Source organism: Erigeron canadensis, chromosome 9, assembly GCF_010389155.1.
Source record: "Erigeron canadensis isolate Cc75 chromosome 9, C_canadensis_v1, whole genome shotgun sequence".
NCBI classification, from domain to species: Eukaryota; Viridiplantae; Streptophyta; class Magnoliopsida; order Asterales; family Asteraceae; genus Erigeron; species Erigeron canadensis.
Window position 1 is genome coordinate 12,989,459 of NC_057769.1, and position 20,468 is coordinate 13,009,926.

At 32.4% G+C, this 20,468-nt stretch overlaps 1 protein-coding gene and 1 pseudogene across 1 annotated transcript; both read left to right on the top strand.

Annotated features, from left to right (window-relative positions):
* Positions 1-213: 213 nt before the first annotated feature.
* LOC122582045 lies at positions 214-3,874 on the top strand (annotated as a pseudogene).
* A 7,097-nt stretch (positions 3,875-10,971) lies between these two features.
* LOC122581832 (trafficking protein particle complex subunit 13-like) lies at positions 10,972-20,021 on the top strand. The gene is made up of 12 exons (XM_043754139.1): positions 10,972-11,390; positions 14,522-14,606; positions 15,215-15,345; positions 15,459-15,561; positions 15,652-15,666; positions 16,453-16,598; positions 17,121-17,316; positions 18,202-18,276; positions 18,586-18,702; positions 18,977-19,021; positions 19,166-19,264; positions 19,632-20,021. The coding sequence occupies exons 1-12, from the start codon at positions 11,080-11,082 to the stop codon at positions 19,650-19,652; spliced, it is 1,344 nt and encodes a 447-aa protein (XP_043610074.1). The 5' UTR covers positions 10,972-11,079; the 3' UTR covers positions 19,653-20,021.
* Positions 20,022-20,468: the final 447 nt, after the last annotated feature.

Genomic DNA, 20,468 nt, shown 5'->3' on the forward strand with positions numbered 1-20,468 from the left:
GATTCTAGTATCAAATATTTGTAAAGAAGTTTAAGATGTTAACTAATATGTCCTCTTAAAGAAAAGAAATAATTAGAGGATATACTGGTATATAATCTAAATACAAAGACAATGTTTTTGCAAATACTTTTCCAAGATACAGGGTCCGATCATAAAACTTGTGCAACTTGTTTGCTCCAAGCTTAATTATAAATAACACTTCAAGACTAATGTTCCATTAATACTCTTTGCACCAATATTCAAGCTCCCCTTGAAGAAATGGCCTATGCTCAAGTTAATACTACCATTCGAGTTAACACCAAACACAACTCGGACCTGGTCCGTCCTCAAGCCAACTTCCCGACTTCTATATGGGGCAATCGTTTCCTATCTTTCTCTCTTGATAACCTGGTATGATATAAACTAGTAATTACCAACTTATATCAGCCGAACGACTCAGATCACATGCCCAAGAATGAATACTATTTGTGTATATGTACGTTTCGTTTAATACTTTGTTTACTTTTGTAGAAATTGGAAAAGTATTCAAAAGCCACCAAAGAACTACAAGAAGAGGTACGAATGTTAATAGTTGACCCAACCAAGGAACCAGATGCAAAATTAATTTTGATCAATTGTGTGTACCGGCTCGGTATGAAATATCTTTTTATAGAAGAGATTTCTTGCGAGCTTGATCAACTTTTCGAAAAGCTTAACTTGGAAAGTTATGACGAAGCTGACCTTTATACAATTTCAGTCCATTTCCAAGTTTTTAGACAACACGGTTACAAAGTGTCTAGCGGTAAGTAAGCCAAATGCTGATCGTATTCAAAAACATAAGTTTAAGCCAATTTTTAAAGCTATTTATATCTTACAAAAATATGCAGATGTGTTTAACAAGTTTAAGGACTCTAGTTCGGGCCAATTCATGAATTACATCACAAATGATGTGAAGGGGATGTTAAGCTTGTTTGAAGCTACTCAGTTGAGAATAAGAGGAGAATCGATATTAGATGAAGCTTTGGCATTCACTGAAGCTCAATTGAAGAGTAGAGTGGACACTCTAGATGGTAACCTAGGACGGCAAGTAAGATATGCGTTAAGGAGCCCTTTTCATCGAGGGTTGCAAATGGTAGAGGCGAGGTTATATTTTTCTAACTATCAAGAAGAATGTTCCATGTATGACCCATTACTAGAACTTGCAAATGCACATTTCAACTACTTGCAACTACTACATAAGGAAGACCTTCGCAAGATCACCCAGTAAGTTGTATTTTTATTCTATTAAAAAATGTTGTAGAGGTACATATATATAGTCAAGTTGGAAGGATCTTGACCCTTGGTTGAAAATCAAGGGCCAAGAATCAATCATACTTATTTAATCTTAGCCCTTGATTTGCAACAAGGGTCAAGATCCTCCCAACTTGATAGTCAAGTTGGGGAAACTTGAGGGAATCTCATTCCTATATATATACTAATCTACTATTAAGAAACTTTCGTCAACAAGCTGAATATGGAATTGATAACATAAATTTTTTTTTCCCTTTTTGCTTTTTAGCCACATCTCTTTTCTCTAACAATAAACCACTATCAAGATGGCCAAATGGTTAGGAATCCTGTTTCTATATTAGGGGTGGCCTAAGAATGGTCAGAGATCGGACACAGGATACTCCAGTTAGCTAGACCACCACGGACATCTGAGTCAAAAAGACTCGCCATCTCTACATAACCTGAACAGAGAAAAAGCAAGCTCATCCATTTACCTTTCATCCTTATTCTAATAAGTGAACTATAAACATATATCGACACAGATGTTAATAAGTAACCAATGATGGCCAGAGCTTCGATAATATGTGAGATACAGATACTTAAGTGTTTAAATTGTCAAATGCACTATATATCCTCAGCAGCTTAATTAAATAGTTACAATCCATCAATAAATACAAGAAATAGATCGAAAGCTATAAATCTATAATTTCCTTGTGTACAAAATTAAACAAGCACAACTTTTCAGAAAGGTACGAGTTTCCGGGAGCAGCTTAAATCACCAATCTTTCAAGATGAACTGATTAAAGCATAAAAAAGTGTAAGCCTAAACAAAGGTATTCTTCTTGTTCAGGTGGAGTAAGGACATGAAGTTTCAAATTATAACTCCTTATGCAAGGGATTATACTTATGGGGTTTGGGGTTATTTTATGAGCCTCATTACTCTCAGGCTAGACTCATAACCACAAAAATGGCACAACTAGTGTGTGTGTTAGATGACACGTATGATGCTTATGCCACATTCGAGGAGCTTCAACTCCTAACAGATGCCATAAACAGGTATTGCTTACTAATTACTAGCATCAACATCATGCGCGCCCAAGCCCAACTGTATTATATTTAGCGCCGATGTTGGTTTATATCGAAATGTAAAATAAAATCTAATATTGGCTAGTCATATCTCTAGCAAGTTAGATTAGTCCTAATTACACGATTCCTTGTAGTTGGGAAATTAGTGCTATGGAGAAACTGCCAGACTATATGAAACCACTTTATAAGATTCTCTTGGATGAGCATATTGAACTTGAAAACCAACTATCAATAGAAGGAGGAGCGCATAGCGTTCATGCTTCGAAGGAAGCGGTATGATCGATGATGCCAATTAATCTATAGTTACTAGTTAGTTAATTTATATTTGTGTCAATCCAATACTTATTTTATCTTTCAATAAAAACCCGGCCAGTTTCAAGAACTAGCGAAAGGGTATCTTAAGGAGGCTGAGTGGAGACATAGTGGAAAAGTACCATCATTCCAGGAGTATTTGAAGAATGGATTAGTTACTTCTACCTACAATGTTTTTGCAAAATCTCCTTTAATGGGTTTGGGCGAGACTGTCGCTAAAGAGGCTTTGGCTTGGTATGAAAGTTGTCCTAAAATCCTGGAAGCTATAGGGTTATCGGGAAGACTTTATAACGATGTCACCACTTTCCAGGTATTAATTCACATTTCTATCAGTTAATTATTATATGTGTCTAGGACTTAGTACACTAGCCACATACAATTAATAATGGGTCAGAGTGTCACAAAAATATATGATTATACTTATTGATTAATTAGTATTTGCTGGCGGCGGAAAGATAATTTGAGACCAACTAAAAAAGTCCAAAAAAAGACCATTGATTTTCGTAACTTACACACCACCATCATCATCATCTATTACGATATACAAGACTTTTTTGTAAAAACACTAAGATATTCCAGCGACGGACCTACAGAAAAATCATGTGTAAGTTAAACTTACACATGTGTAAGTTAACTTACAGATGATTTTCTGGTGGGCCTGTCGCCAGAAAGTCTTAGTGTTTTTACAAAAAAGTCTTGTATATCGTAGTAGATGATGATGGTGTACAAAAATCAATGGTCCTAGTTGGTCCTAAAATAAGAGGTGGTCTCAAAATAACTCACCCTTTGCTGGCGTATTTCTGAATTCCGATGTTTGGTTATCAAGCAACTAAAAAAGTAACACAATGAAATGTGTATGTGTAGTTTGAGAGACAGTGAGGACAGCAGCAGGTCACATCCATAGATGCATATGTGAAGACTTTTGGGGTGCCTGAAAATGTGGCAGTTGATGAACTACACATATGCATCTATGAAGGAGGTCTTAAACCAACTGCAGTTTCGTTGGAAACGTTGGCTCCAATTGCCAATCTTGCACGAATGACAGATGTGATCTATAGGTACAATGACAGGTTCACTTTTCCTGAAAAGACGATTGAAGATTATATTACTCTCTTGTTCATTGATCTTATATAAAAATTGTTATTGTAATTCTTTTTATATATCTTCAGCAATACCTTTCGTATCTGCTATATATATGGGCATATGTGTTTCCTCTTTGTGACTTTAACCTTGTTATGAATTAGAACTGCTATTGAATATATATGTTCTGATCGAATTATCTATTAAGATATCTAAGGTGCATTAAACTTCATAAATTTGTTGTTAAAGCTTAGAAAAAGCTAGTGGATTTCATCAATCACAACTTACCTCAAAAATTTACACCTATTGAAAAGAGGCCAACCACATGTACTTAAAAGGATTGCACAAGGAACTAATTTATGCATTTGTTTATCCCATACAGGGGCATAATACATTACTAATATGTCTTAATGCCTTGTAACATAGCTACGAAGGTATCGTATGTTACGTGTATGAAATAAAAGAATTCAACGTGGAAATATTAAATAGATGTTGCCAAATTGAGCTAGTGTATGCCTGGTTTGCCTAGTATCAATTTCCTTCCATGCTTATTTCTTGCAGAACGCCTTTTGACATGGCACCAATTAATATACTTGCGCCGACAGGATGTCTTCGTATCTTCTATCTTTTGGTCAACCGGAGATCAAAAACAAAGAAATCACTTGAAGATCATAACACAGTTCCGGCATTGAAATTTTCACAATGCATGTCAAAAAATGTTTTGTTGCAAGTACTCATATCACAATAACCAATAGGAAACTCTATAGGATATAGACTCCCAATTAATAAAACTATAAACATTTCAAACACAAATAACATGTTTAATAAATGGATCTCCGTTTTAATAAGTTTTTTATGGGTTGGTAAGATATGAATATGAATTGGTAAAGACATGATCTTTCAAGGTGAAAGTAAGGTTCCAAGTTGAGATCATAGAAAAACATAGGGATTAGTACTTCAAAATGCAAACAACTTTACATGAATTGTCATATATAATATATATCGAATTTCAATCATGTGCATTGTATGTATCAAACTTTCGAATCCCGTACATTGTATGTATCCGAGTTTATGTGGCAATCACGTACATATGTTGTCACTTGTAAGGTTTTGATTGGTCGAATACATACAATGCACATGATTTGAAAGTTCATTACATACAATACATATAATTAAAGTTTGATACACACTATGACAATTAGTGTAAAGTTGTTTACATTTTGAAGTACTAATAAGTTAGAAGTTTTAATATTTAGAAAGTGACTAGAGATTATATTTTTAACTTAGATATACAATCCGTTTTATAAGTTGACCAATTTAAAAAGGACCATTTTTTTATACCAATTTATATTTATATCTTACACATAATTCAGTATCATGTCATACACATGTAATTTAATATTCATACGAACAAACAAATAATCGTGATATAAACATAAACATCTAATATAAACAGGGATACCTATATAATATGGTGATGTATAATATGGTGATGTGGTTGTGACAACAACTATTGTTGGTGATGACGATGTCAAGTAGTAGTTAATTGATGTAAAAGAAATAGCGTGTATAATTTATTAATTTAAGGGTTTAGAGATAAATATAATATATAAATAAAGTAAAAAAAGAGACACAACACTACAAATAATATTGCATTTGTCCATACTTTTAGTTAGCGTGAACAAATTATAAAATTTGTCATACTTTTATGTGTGTAAAAATATAAAGAACTAAAAGCAGTGACGAAACTTGAATGAAATCTTTGGAGGGGCCTATTTGATTCGTAGACTAATCACAATGTATTAAAATTTTGGACAAGCCTCAAAAGTATGGGTGTTCATTATTTGGTTTCATCCAGAAACCCGCCCAATCCATATGTATTTGGGTTAATTGGTTTTAGGTTATTCGGACTTGGATCGGTTATTGAGTCAAACCAAAATATTTAAATGGTTTTTGGTTTGGATGTGGTTATTAATATGTAACTTTGGGTCACGACCAAAACCCAATATGGCATATCTTTATAATTGAGGCAATGAAAATATGTTAGTGTCAAAACTGATTTTAAGATTGAAAATATCTTTTAGCTCTCAAAGCTCATAATACATTTTATGAAGTGATCTGAAACCATGTGAAAATTACCAAAGAAATATGTCTACTGACCAACCAAGATAATATATATGAATTCAAAATAGAGACGGTATCATGGTAATGATCAAATGACTTTTGCTTATTTATATATCTAAGATTTCCGTTTTTCTAGTATTTTCGTGATGGAAACTCTAATGTTTATTATTCTTTCATATTTTCTGTTACAAGTTCAAACTATCTTTTAATTTGGAATACAACAATTTGCCTCTTTGTTTTGTTTTAAAAATCAGAGTGATATATTGAGAAGTAGATTTTCTGCATATTATTTTAGAGTAAATTACACTTTTCGTCCCTAAAGTTGGCACATTTTGCACTTTTCATTCCTTAAGTGAAAAAATTATAATTTTGACCTTAAACTTAACAGAATTTGGCAATCGACGTCCCTTGGCCATACAACGTTAAGTTTTAGCCGTTAAGTCTCACACATGCAAAACACGTGAGGGACTAAAAGTGCAAAAGGTGACTAGTTCAGGGATGAAAACTGAATTTTACATTATATATTGTCATCATCTTCATCTTCTACGGCTGAGTGGCCGGAAAATTCGCCGAAAAACTTAAAATGCCGATATCTCACTCGTTTTTTCGAATTAGACCACGAAACCACCACCAAACTTCTCAAAATTAATTTCTACACGAATCCTAACCAAATGATTTCAGATTCAACACTTGCCGGAAAACTCAAAATACCGTAGTCACAAAAACCGAGCATAATAGAGTAATTCGCCCTCCAATTAGATAAAACCGAGGCCTTCCATAACGAGAGTCGTGCCTCCACTAAATCAAATACTGGTTTCTAACTCTTGAATAAATACATTTAAGACCCAAATACATGAAATGAAAAGTATGACTTACACTGTAGTTTATCCGCTAGCTCAGAAATTTCGGGTCATCAACACTGCTTTCATAAAGATTAGACTTGTAGAAATTGATTTTTAACCCCAAAACAAGAAAAAAGAATCTCATAAGTCTAGTGATACACTTCACATTGGATTTAGATTAAACAACAAAACGTCATGGTTTCATGTTACTGATCTTCTGTCTCAAATCGTCTGGAAATCACAAGGTTTTATTCGCGATAGAATTTTGAGCATGTTGATGTAATGATTTCTTCATTTCGTTGAGTTTGGTCGGCAGTTTGTTTTCCGACGAGATTTTGAGTTTTCCGGCAAGTGTTGAATCTGAAATCTTTTGGTTAGGATTCGTGTGGGGAAGTTTGGTGGTGGTTTCGTGGTCTAATTCGAAGAAACGAGTGAAATATCGACATTTTAAATTTCCCGGCAAATTTTCCGGCCACTCAGCTGGAGAAGCTGAAGATGATGACAATATATAATGTAAATTTCAGTTTTCGTCCCTGAACTAGTCACCTTTTTCACTTTTAGTCCCCTCACGTGTTTTGCACGTGTGGGACTTAACGGCTGAAACTTAACGCTGTATGGCCAAGGGACGTTGATTGCAAAATTCTGCAAAGTTTAAAGTCAAAATTGTTATTTTTTTACATAAGGGATGAAAAGTGCAAAATGTGCCAACTCTAGGGACGAAAAGTGTAATTTACTCATTATTTTAAGCATGGATTTACATTGGGCAAAGTTTACCTTAATTAATTGTTGTGCCTTCTGTAGTGGTTTAATGAAGGGTTTTCCTCTTCAGTGGTTCCCTGACTTCGTGGATCGGTCGCTAGTGGCTATCTGCCCGTATGGATGTAACGGTTAGCCGTCCCGTGACACGAACATTCAGGAAAAAAAAAAACCATTTGATTATTTGGTTGGTTTGGATTGGTCATAAATAGAATTGGTTTAGTCATTGGGAGGTTATAAAATTTTCAAGTAACCGATTAAACCGAACCAAATAACCCTTTTGAACCGATACACGACCGTTTGAACACCCCTACTCAAAAGATTTTTGATTCAATACTTGTAAAAGGATAAACATTTAATCGTCTTCATTAATAAAATGATTTTGAGGTTGCCTTAAATAACAAAATATGTCAACAACTTTGATTAATGGTATATAAAGGTAAATACAAATTAACAAACTTTTGTATAAAATAATTATTAAATATATATTTATTTCACAGTTTATATAAAATAGTCCAACTATAATATAATAATATAATATATATATATACTCCCTCCGACTCATTATATGTGTCCAGTTTTGAATTTTTTAAAGTTTTTAAAATGTAACTTTGACCTTAAATAATTTTTTTGTGTTATATAGTATTTAATAAAAATTATATGAATGAAAACACGTTTAAAACTCAATCCACTATATAACTTTTATTAAGTATTATATAATATACACTAAGTTATTTAAAGTCAAAGTTAAAAGTTTAAGACTTTGAAAAGTTAAAAGTGGACACATATAATGGGACGGAGGGAGTATATATATATATGTAATTATTAAAACAATAGTTAATCAGACGATTTTAGAACATCTTCAACTTAAAACTATCTTATAACATTGTTACATAAGATTTATCTTACGTGTCATCTCCATAATTTTTTGACAATATTTATAAATCTTACCCCAATATTTATAGCATTTGTATACATTAAATTAATTAAAATAACATTACGGACGTGATTCAAATAATTTTGGCAACAAAATCTTAAGCCCAAATAATTTTTAGAAAAGATCCAAATATATGATTTAAATTGTAAATAATTAATAACTTGGGAAATGTTAAATACAGTCCTAAGGGTTGTATTTAACGTGTAAAAAACGGCTTTATTAAAAGTTCGCCCCCTGATATTAATGGTAAATGTATAAACAATTTATGCACCTTAAACACAGCCCTAAGGGCTGTATTTAGCAAGCCCCTAAGAACTTAAATATCAAATGTGATCGAACCGTAATGTTATAACTTTTGAATGAAATTAACATATAAAATCTCATAATTATAGGATTTCAAATTTTTTGGTTCTTTATTAAGAAAATTTTTGATACAAGTTACTGTCAAAGTTATTAGCTTTATGTTTGTAAACTAGTGGACGGGTAGTCTCAAAACATAATAATCCAAGCTAAAAAGTTAGAATTCAAGTATATTAAATAGATACTGAATGAAATTAAAATATCTAAAATTAAAACATAAAACGATCCCAGTTTATCCATTTTTTTTTCAACTTTAGTTAAATAAAAAAATTGCAGTTTGTAATATCTAAATGTACTACAAACATAAACAACAATTTTATATTAAACGATAAAAAGAGAAACAAAAAATGTACAATATATAATTTGAAAAATACATATCAATTTATCAACAAAGACCATCACGTACGTTTTGATTTTCTTACCGTGGACAATAAGATCATTGGGGTACTTTTTAAAAGATAATAGAATGATTAATAAAATTTAGGTTGTATTTATAATAAATTATTGGAAGAGTTTTAAGAGGAAAAAAAATAAAAAAAATAATTAACAAAATAGAAAAGGACGTCCCATAAAAATAGTAAAAAAAATATGAGGATTAATGAGGAGGGGGGATTAGGCTCAAGGAAGGGATTAGAGGTGCCAAGTGTACCCCAACCCTCTCTTTTAGTTATATTATAGATATGTAAAAATGACTTAATTATTAGATTAAAATTGCATACTATTTCAGTATTTTGGTATTTAAATGTAGCTCATTGTAAATTTATTAATGACAACATTAAAAGTTTTAAAAAGTCAATATAACTACCGCACATAGTGCGGGTAAAATACCTAGTATATGTATATATATCTACCAATAAACTAAAACATGATGTAGCCTCATTTAATCGACACATGACGTTACACTAAAACGACAAATGTACTTTTAATTATAATTATTAAAAAAAAAAAGTTATCTTTAATCTCATTTATATCCTTATTCAACTAGGATATCTCTAACTTATGATATAAAATTTAGCTATCAAAGTTGTAATATAATATGCCGATCATACTATTTTTTTCCCAGATATATTATGATCCCTATCATTAATTTTATATTTATTATATATATATATATATCTCTTCAATTTCCGCTAACTAATTTTCATAACTTGTTTATTTTGCAAAGTATAGTTTTTATTATTGTTGTTTTAGCTAGGATATGTTCAATGGAAGTTTAGTATCACGATCATGATAGTAATAAATAGTTTTTACCAAGGTATTATTTTTAAAAGGTTTCATTGTTTTATTATATTCAGGTTAATTTTTATATAACCCAAGAAGTAATCACACCAAATATATAATCAATCCGTACATCGTACGGGTATTAGTACTAGTGTGTATATATATATATATAAACTTGTCGATAGTGATTAAATAAATTGATAAATCCTAAACAAGGATTAAGGTGTGTATAGCATAAATAGTGAAAAGCTTAGATGATAAATAGTTAAATCCATAAGTAAGAGAGAGTGGACCCCTTGCTTTTCAATAAGCACAAGTCTTAAGGAAAAAGATGTTAACCAACTAAGCTACCAATCCTTTTAAGAATTTTTTGCGAAAAAATATATATAACCCGAACCTTTGGAAGGGCCAAGACCCTCCCTGCCCCTCCATAGGTCCGCCTATGACTAAAAGTGTATTCACACCAGAATAAATAAAGTTTTCCAAAAAAAACTGCTAGTGGAGGAAGAGGGAGCCAAAAAAGGATCTTTCGTGTATAATCTGCATAATCTCGAATGTTCTCAGTTCCGGTACGTAGACCAAATAAGACAGTGTGTAGAAATTAGTATTCTAAAAGTTTACACTTTTTAGTGTGAACTTTTATATTTGATTTGTCATACCACATAATTAGTTATTGTGGACAAATATGGTGTGAAAAATCAAATATGAAAGTTCACACTAAAAAAATATGAAATTTCATACACTTTTAATTCTCTATATTAGTTACTGTGTGCACACTAAAAAGTATGACTTTTAGAATACCATATTTTTAGGTGTGGATTAATTTCTATACATTTTTAGTTCTCTATATTTTTACACATATAAAAGTGTGACAAATTTTTTAATTTGTTTAAATTAGTTAAAAAATGTGAACAAATGCAACATTATTTATAGTGCATCAAAATATAATATCATATAGATTTACAGGAAATATCCTCCAACAATCTCCCTCTACCGAATGCCTCTTCCTTCATTTCTCCCCAATTTCTCCAACTCTCCAAGCATTCTCACTCTGGGTAAATCCTTAACCCAAAATTCTCTCACAAAATCCCCCAAAACAAAAATATAAAAAAAATGAGCAGCAGTCACACACATTCACTCGCATTCCGTGTAATGCGACTATGCCGTCCAACATTCCACGTTGAAACCCCTCTCCGTTTCCATCTTTCCGATCTCATCGCCGGCGAAGATCTTTTCAGCGATCCATCCGCCGCACCTCATCTCCAAAAACTCATCAATTCTCAATCCACAATAACAACAATTAATAGTAGTGATTCAGCATCATCAGCTGATCTCACTTTTAGTAATCGGTTTCTTTTACGCGAAAATGATCCCTCTGATCCCATGGGACTTCCTGGTATGCTTGTTCTCCCTCAAGCTTTTGGGTAAGTCAATTATTATTAATTTTTTTTTTTTTTTGATTTTTAATGCGCAGTAAAAAATGTTGTATATATCGGTTAGCAAAATCCTATTGTTATTTTTGTATGCATCAAAACATAGTTGACTAATTAGTGATACTTAGGTTAACCAAAAAAAGGAGATTGCTCTTTTTATTTTTCCTGAAATAAATGTTAAATCTGGCCTTTAAACGAGAAAAGTGTAGTTACTCGGTATCTCTATCAATTTACCAAATGAGAATCTACCCGTAAAAGTATTTGAATGAAATTTCTATTAACATGACAATCCGTGCTTGTATATATACAATATGCTAGCCACATGCCCGTGCGATGCGGTGGTGTGATGGCGGTGGCTTGGTGGCAAATAAAAATAAAAAGGGATAATGGCACCAGAATGTAACCAACTATGACCAAAAGGTTATGTAATGTAACCAACTACTAGACTAGCTATGTAGTGTAACCACTTTTGCTTTTTGGGTTATGTAATGTAAGCAACCGGATAGAAAACAAGTTGCCGGTTACCACTTTCATTTTTATTCTTTTTTTATTGGGATAATGGCAACGGAATGTAACCAACTATGACCAAAAGGTTACGTAATGTAACTAACTACTCGTCTAGCTATGTAGTGTAACCACCTTTGCTTTTTGGATTATGTAATGGAAGCAACCGGATGGGAAACAAGTTGCCAATTACCACTTTCATTATATACAACAATTATAGAATATACGCCTCTTCTCTCTATCTCTTTCTTTTTTCACTTTCACTTCCGGTCACAACCATCACCCTTCAGCCACCATTACCACCGGTTTTGATTTTGAAGATTTTCGATACGGCGGTTTTGATTTTGAAGAGTCCGACAACAAGCGACCTCTCTTTTCTATCAATTTGAGTTTGAAGATTTGTGGGTTTTATTGAGAAATCAAATTTGTGTGTAAATGGCTAGATTAATTAATGGATATTTATCGAGTAGATGGTGAATGACAACAGCGAAGAACAACAATAAATTCTGTCGATAGTGAAGAACAACATCAGATTCCGACGACAAATTTCGGCAATAGTGAATAATAGCAATAGATTTTGGCAACAGCAGCAGTATCAGATCCCACCAACCAGCAACAGATTCCGGCAACAATGAACAACATCAGCGGATTCCGTGGACATGATCAGACTTTTTTGAGCTTTTGCATCATTCGTTGAGCCATTTCCATTCAGATCTTTGATAATAGTTGTGAAATCCAATAAAGCAAAACCCATTGACATATCTGATGATGGTATAGTGTGGTGATTAATATTATAGAATGAATCGGCATGGTGAAACCATTTGTCTACGACGGCGAAGGAGAAATTTATATAGATATAGATATATAGTGATAGATAGAAGATGATATATTGATTGATGATATGATGAATCAAGTAGGTTAATATATTTGGGTTTAGATTCTCATTTTGGGTTGTGTTGCATAGTCCATGTGATGAAATGAAAAAGATAAAAGAAGCAAAAGAAATGAATAATTTTATAATTATATTTTTGTTAGTGGAATTACAAAGGTGGTTACACTACATATCTAGTTGAGTAGTTGGTTACATTGCATAACCCTTTGGTTATAGTTGGTTACATTCCGGTGCCATTTTTTCTAACTTTATTTTTGGCTTAACCGGATGGAAACTTGCAATAGCAGGTAACTTACATGACATAACCCAAAAAATAAAGGTGGTTACACTATATAGCTAGTCAAGTAGTTGGTTACATTACATAACCTTTTGGTCATAATTGGTTACACTTCGGTGCCATAATCCCAAATAAAAATTCTAAGAGGGGTAAATTTAGAAGGAAGTAGTGTGGTTATTTTGTAAATAATTTTATTAAGGGTATTATAGGTATCTTAGGTGGAAAAAGATATATATATATATATATATATATATAATCTTTTTATTTTTCCAATTGTTCACCTAAAAAAGGGTATTCCTACCCTTTCCCCTTTCTGTCAATGTTGCCAATAAATTAATGAAAGGAGGAGATGGGTAGTTTAGGTAGATCAAGTTCTTTTTTGAGTAAATGAGAAGGAGTTAAATGCTTTATAATTAAGGGTATTTTTGGTATCTTAGGTGGAGATATTCAAATTAGTGAAAGAAGGGGATGGGTAGTTTAGTTAGATCAAGTTCTTTTTTGAGAAAATGAGGAGTCAAATACTTTATAAGGTAGTATATAGAAGTATAGATATAGATAGATATAGAATATATAGATATGTCTCTAATGATTATCTACTTTATTTTTTAAAACTGGACTCATGTTGTATGTAATGAGAACTTATGGAGTTATAGGGGAGCTTCAGCTTATGGTTTTTATATGCTCAAGCTCATAAACATTGTTAAGATTTCTAAATTTGTGGAAAAAATGAGTTACTTAAAGCAACTTTTGGAGAGTAGCTAAAGCTTACAGAGAAGTAATTTACCTAAGTACCCCTTCGTTAATTATATTTAACATTCAGAAATAAATATATATGTTCTTTTATGTCATTATACATTCATATAAGCTCCATCTGCTTTGTAATACATATTTATACATATAAAAGCTTTAGCTGCAAGCTACCAACTCCCAATTACATTTCGCCTATCATATTTTAATCCAGCACAACTGAAAATAGGATTGGATACATATAAGTTGGGGTGGAGGGATAATTAGATATTGACTAGTTTTAATACAGATAATAAGTGTAATGGACTAATGGCGCAAGGAATGTGTTCGATATTTGGATAGATTTTGGAGGCTTGAAGTTGCAATAATCACTTATAACCATGTCAGTGTATAGTCTAATTCTATTTTATTATTTTTCACAGACTAATGGCCTAAATAAGCCTAAGCAAAGAGTATGTATGTAATATTAGTCTACCATTTGACCATCAGTTTTGTTGAATTCACATTTATAGGTTACTTGAACACTCAATACATTGTGACTTGAAGTGGCAAACTTGCAATAATAAATATAGCACTACTTCTTTAAAAATGCATGACCAGACTCACCTTAAGGGCTTAATATACTGTCAGCATTATGTTGTTTTGAAAAGTTAATGTATGAAGATGTAAGATCTAGTTTGCTGTTTGTGTGGTTTTCTGTAGGGCCATATATCTTGGAGAAACATTTTGCAGTTACATAAGCATCAACAACAGCTCCAGTTTTGAAGTCAGGGACATTGTAATCAAGGTGATATATCTGTATTGACGTTTTTTTTTTCTTAAAATCTTAATTTGGGTTTCATATAATCTAGTGTTTAGGTGCTTGCAACTTTTGAGTTTTTTTTGGGGGGAGCTAATAAATTAGGAGTAGGAGGATATATCATTTTCCTTCTTGAAAAGCTAAGTATACCACTAACGTGTTTTCCATAAGTGAAAATTTAATCTCAAGAAAGAATGGTGCTGGCAATGGAAGAGACTTGGTGCTACCAATATTATGTATACACATGCTATAAAAGTTTTGATTTGATGCTAATATTTCAATGTAGGTCTAGCTAGTTCAGCTTAAGAAAATGTAAGTTTTAACAAGTATGATATTAAGTAATTACTCGAGGACAGAAACAAAGATCTGGTATTAATCCGAGTTACCAAAATCTTATGGATGAACAGAAACCTCAACAAGTGAACAGATTGGAAGCTTGACTTACAATTTCTGAAAAGTTTCTAATAGCACATATGGCTTCTTTGTATACTAATGCTAAAAGGGATCTAACTACTAACTAATACAAAACAATGCTACTTATGAAAGTGAAAAGGCAAATTATTTATTATTCTTCTAACTGATTGATTTGACTACAGGCAGAAATACAAACAGAAAGGCAGAGGATACTGCTATTAGATACAACGAAAACACCAGTAGAAACTATAAGAGCAGGAGGACGCTACGATTTCATTGTTGAACATGATGTTAAAGAGCTTGGTGCACACACGTAATTTATATATATTTATCTAATCTAACTATCACACACACACACATATATATATACACACTTCATTATATAGTTCTGCTCTAATCCCAATATCTATCTTTGTTTCTCTTTAGGCTTGTCTGTACTGCCCAGTATAGTGATGGTGATACTGATCGCAAATATCTTCCTCAATATTTCAAGTTTATAGTGTCAAATCCCCTTTCTGTTAGGACAAAGGTAACACTTTATCTTAAAATATGCCAAGCCTTTTCTAACATCTGTCTACTTTTTCAGACATATTGATAAGGTACTTGCTTTCTTGTGCAGGTCCGTGTAGTGAAGGTAGGTTAACATTGATTAATTACATGGGTGTAAGTCATTCATCTGCCTATGTAAATGTATAAACTTTTCATAATTTGGTGCAAATAGAAATGGCCCAATGAGCAGGTTGAGTAATGGGTCAAAATGAGTAAATTGCCGGCTGAAGTTTGATAGGCCCGGTTGACCCAAAACATTTTTGATCAACTCCTTTTAATTTTTGTAAATAATTTTTGTGGTCAGTTTATCTGCTAAAAATTGTATTGTAACAATAATACACTTTTTTTTGTGAATTATGCAATTTATTAGGTTGTAAGCAATAAAAGTATACTTTGGGGAACTCTGACTTGTTCTTCTTTTGGTTATACACTTATACTGTATTTCTCTTTTACCTGATGGAAACAAAGCATAATCCAAATAGACCCATTATAAGCAAATGCGTCAAAATTACCACCTCTAGTTATAAATAAATTGTTTTTCTTTTATGTGACATGTGATGTAATGTAGATAGTTATTCAGTCCAAAAGCTTTACAAGATGTCAATTCAATAAGGAGAATAGGAGATACATTAATGCTGAGGAACAGCTAAATTTCATCTCTTAATGGATATGTTATGCACGGGATATCATATTTGTCATTTTGACAAATAGAATATATTGACAACTGGCCTACATTTACCTATGATGATTATTATTGCTACTGTTGTTGCAATAAGAAGTTATCACTACTATATCCGTACTTGTATAAATAATCATGTATGTCTGTATGTGTATGACTTATTCTTGTCATTGATTATTGTCCACCTCTCAGGATACGACATATCTTGAGGCTTGTCTAGAAAATAATACAAAATCAAACCTGTACATGGACCAAGTAGATTTCGAACCAGCTACAAATTGGAGTGCAGTGTTACTAAAAGCTGATGACCACCATTCCATAAAGGATGTCTTGACAAGGTTGGATGACTTCTCTGTATTCTCAAGGGTACTAATTGAAAGACAGGGATAGATTCAGAAATAACTGGAAGAGAACTGGTTAGGAGCTGGAGGGGAAGTTTTGGTTATTTTTTTCTCCAAAATTTTTCCTGCCAAATGGAATATATAAGAGCTGTTATATACCAAAAAGATGCTTTACATCAAATTAAGTTATAATTTACATAGGAAGGGTATACTAAAAAAACTTATAAGCTTTCTTTGTCTTTCTCTTCATTTCAAGAACGTTAAAAAAAGGGTTAAATCTTTAAGTAATTTTCTCTTCTTTTTAGCTGGAGAACAGATAATAAAATGTTATGACAGGTTTTTTTTTTTTTTTTGTTACTATCTCTTCTCTTCTAACTGAAACGTTCTTTTTGCCAAAGTTGAAAACGAAGTCTGATTTAGAATGTAGTTAGTACGTGGAGACTTATTTTAAGTACAATCAACTTTTTAGTTGCCTCTAGCTTCCTCTTACATGTTGATATCCACTCTTGTGGTTAACAGTGGGATATACAAACCCCCCATTCTCATTAAATCTGGTGGAGGAATTCACAACTATCTGTACCGCTTAAAATCATCATTGGATGGATCTGCCCCAACGAAATTTGAGGGAAGTAATGTTCTTGGTAAACTTCAGATAACATGGCGTACAAATTTGGGTGAACCAGGGCGCTTGCAAACACAACAAATAATTGGTAATGTAAGTGACATTCTTGAATACAACCTAAATGATGTTGCTTTTTTAGTGAACTTTTTATATCTTCAACATACTATATCGTTTCGTTTGACACCAGAGTCAAGTAGAAATTTTTATATAAATGTACTTTTATATTTTGTATAGTTCTTCCATCAATGTAGGGGTTTTCTTCAGGTATTAACTTCCATCAATGTGGTGTAATTGAAAATTGAACAAATTTAAATCATTTTGGTACGGTTTTCATTCAAATCTTATACTTGTTCGGTCCTAAACTGGAACCTGATAAAGATTTGGGCTATTCTCGATAATTTATAAGTCTAGACTGAGGTCGTTTTAAGCTTGAAATGTTGAATACTGGCTCAGTTCTGATTTTGAACTGGATCAGAGTAAATAGAGAATTGGTTTGAGATTCTACACATGTGAATTAAACCCAACATAGCTGTGGGCCCAGTCACAGTTTTGTTCATGGTTTTATTGACCTAGACCAAGTTTTGCACTCCCGTAATCACGAGTTCTGGACCAACTTTTTACTTGAAGCATATTGAAACACTTGCAATCTCCTAAATTGTTTTATCAAAATATTGGATTCTTGGTTAATATAGTTTTTAATAATACTATTTTCACATCAGATATTTTTTAAACTTTACTAAGAAGACTAAAAGTGTTATTGAGGGAATTGCCACTTTTCGACATATAAATTAAGTGACATGTTTATTGTTTACCCAGCCTATCCGGCCAGCCTATCTTGCAACTCTATATACATTGGTGATTGGTCTCATTTTGAATAGAGTTTGTCAAAAACTTGGTAAAGTAATATACCTTAGTTGTTTCTCGAATACTTCGCGAGGTCTCTTCATAATCTAGTTGTGTTTTTGGATCATTTTGTAGCCCATCACACACAAGGAGATTGAACTTAAAGCAACGAAGGTGCCATCTGTCATATTCTTGGAAAAACCCTTCACAGTAAGTACTGTTTATCGATGTTAGTAGATTGCTGTTTTTTCTCATGACTTTATGGATTGTACTCCATTCCATTCAAAAGACTTGGGACACGGCCTTCTTGGTACTAATGGTATTCATAAACTAGATAATGAAGATGAACCATTTAAATTAAACTGGATCCCTTTTAAAGGAAACTATGTATTCACTCTTCTCTGGTTAACCAAATTTTTTTAAAAGAGACCACACTAGTAAAGTTGGGCATTTACACCCTGTTTGAGAATTGATATTCTTATGATGTGAACTTAACACCCCGTTTTGAGTTTTTTGTAGGTAAACTTGAGTCTCACAAACATGAGTGACATCAACATTGGCCCATTCGAAGCTTTCTTATCTCTGAGTGATAACCAAGAGGAAAAAGCTGTTATGGTTAACGGACTTCGAAGGATGGTAACTTTTTATTATCTTTTCATGATATATATACTTTTTATTGATCCTTGTATGGTGACTTTTGCTGGAAAGATTTATTACGGTACTAATTGCAATCTGCCAGTATGTCTGGTTTGGTTCCAAGGACAGTATTTCATCTGCATCATTATAGGTGGAAAAGAGGTTGGGTGGGTGGATTGGGTAAAGGATGAAAATGGGATCAGGTCAAAATCGGTAAGTTTGTATACAAACTGTGCTTTTTTTCCACTAATATTTAATACAACATATTGTGCAGACTTTACCTCAGGTGGAAGCATTCAAATCTTTGGATTTTCAAATGGTATAATCTGTTCTTAACATCCCTTGTATTATTTAATGAAGTTCATTAATAACATATTGTGCAGACTTATTTATGTTTGTATTCGACAGCAATATTTGTTAATTTTGGTTCAGGTGAATTCTTATTCTTGCTTTTACTTTGCAGAACCTAATTGCTATGGAAGTTGGAATGCAGAAAGTTAGGGGCATTACAGTGGTTAATACGATAGAGAAGAAAACTTATGAGCTTATACCAGATATCGAGGTGAGCTTACATATCTTACTTGCCTGTTACTGGTTATTAACCTTTTTTATCTTCATCAAGCCCCCTTCACCCGTATTTCGTTCCTATCTCACTAGTGGTTCTCATTTATGTGAAAACAAGTTCATTTGATCTTGATTGTATTGATAACACCTCAGACTGGTAACCTTTATCGTAAACTAGAAACTCAAATAGTTGGGAAGTTTCTTGTCGGGAGTAATAGAAACTCAAATAGTTGAAGTGTCTCATTTTTTTATTAACCCCACAAAATGATGCTACATTTCTCAAACCCCCATTTAATTTAAGTTACCATGCCTATAAATCTGTTACTGTACCTGATATGATCATACCCTTTCTCAACATACTGCAGATATTTGTTGATGCATATTGATGAGCTGTGTTGCGACGGGTTTTATAAAGCTAGAAGGTCCATGCTACACTTCATACACATCCTCGACACAACATAGCTGCAGGGATGCTACGTAACTCTGGTATTAAGGATCCCTATGGATTATAACTCAGCACTTCCATTAAAGGAATAGGGGTAGTATGTTGTGAAGAACTCATCGACTATGTTCAAAGTCCCCCTTGGATCTCGTAACGGAGATCGCAAACAACTGTTGGAAATCATTTTAACCCTCCAGTTAACAAGTCTCTATATGTTAGTTGATGAATCAGATTGTGATGTATCAGAGTAGGTCGAATGTTTTGTGATAAATGTACTTTCTAATCTATACCCATACAAAATTTTAAATCTTTATTTGATAAAACATATTATATATAGATTGAAAAATACAACTTTTGAATAGAAAAACTAAAAAAATTCATTTTATGCTAAATGTTATTTTAAAAGCTAAGTTAGAAAAAGAGTAAGACCCAACTATGTGTAACAATATTCTGCCTTAAATCAAATTTGACTCATTTAGAAAATAAAAAGTAATTAAGAAAAAAAACTTATTTTTGAGTTTTAATTTTGCTTTAAAAAATGGATTTGATGGAAAGGAAAAGTTTTTAAAGTTTTATGAAGTTACTTGCCCTTAAACCTAGTTTTATTATTTATTTATTTTTACTATTAGTTTTGTCTACTTAAAATGTCTTTTATGATTATACTTTTTTTCCTTGTTCACCATTCATTTTCTTTTCTTTTTTTAAATTAAAAGGTATTTGAGTTTGGGAAGAAAAATAAATTTTTAAGGTGTTTGATCCA

Bases quoted from the DNA above. Each gene is read 5' to 3' on its own strand.
- LOC122581832 (XM_043754139.1), top strand. From the start codon at position 11,080: ATGAGCAGCAGTCACACACATTCACTCGCATTCCGTGTAATGCGACTA. The intron at 16,599-17,120 runs GTTGGATGACTT...TGTGGTTAACAG, and splicing joins ATAAAGGATGTCTTGACAAG to TGGGATATACAAACCCCCCA. The intron at 17,317-18,201 runs GTAAGTGACATT...ATCATTTTGTAG, and splicing joins CACAACAAATAATTGGTAAT to CCCATCACACACAAGGAGAT.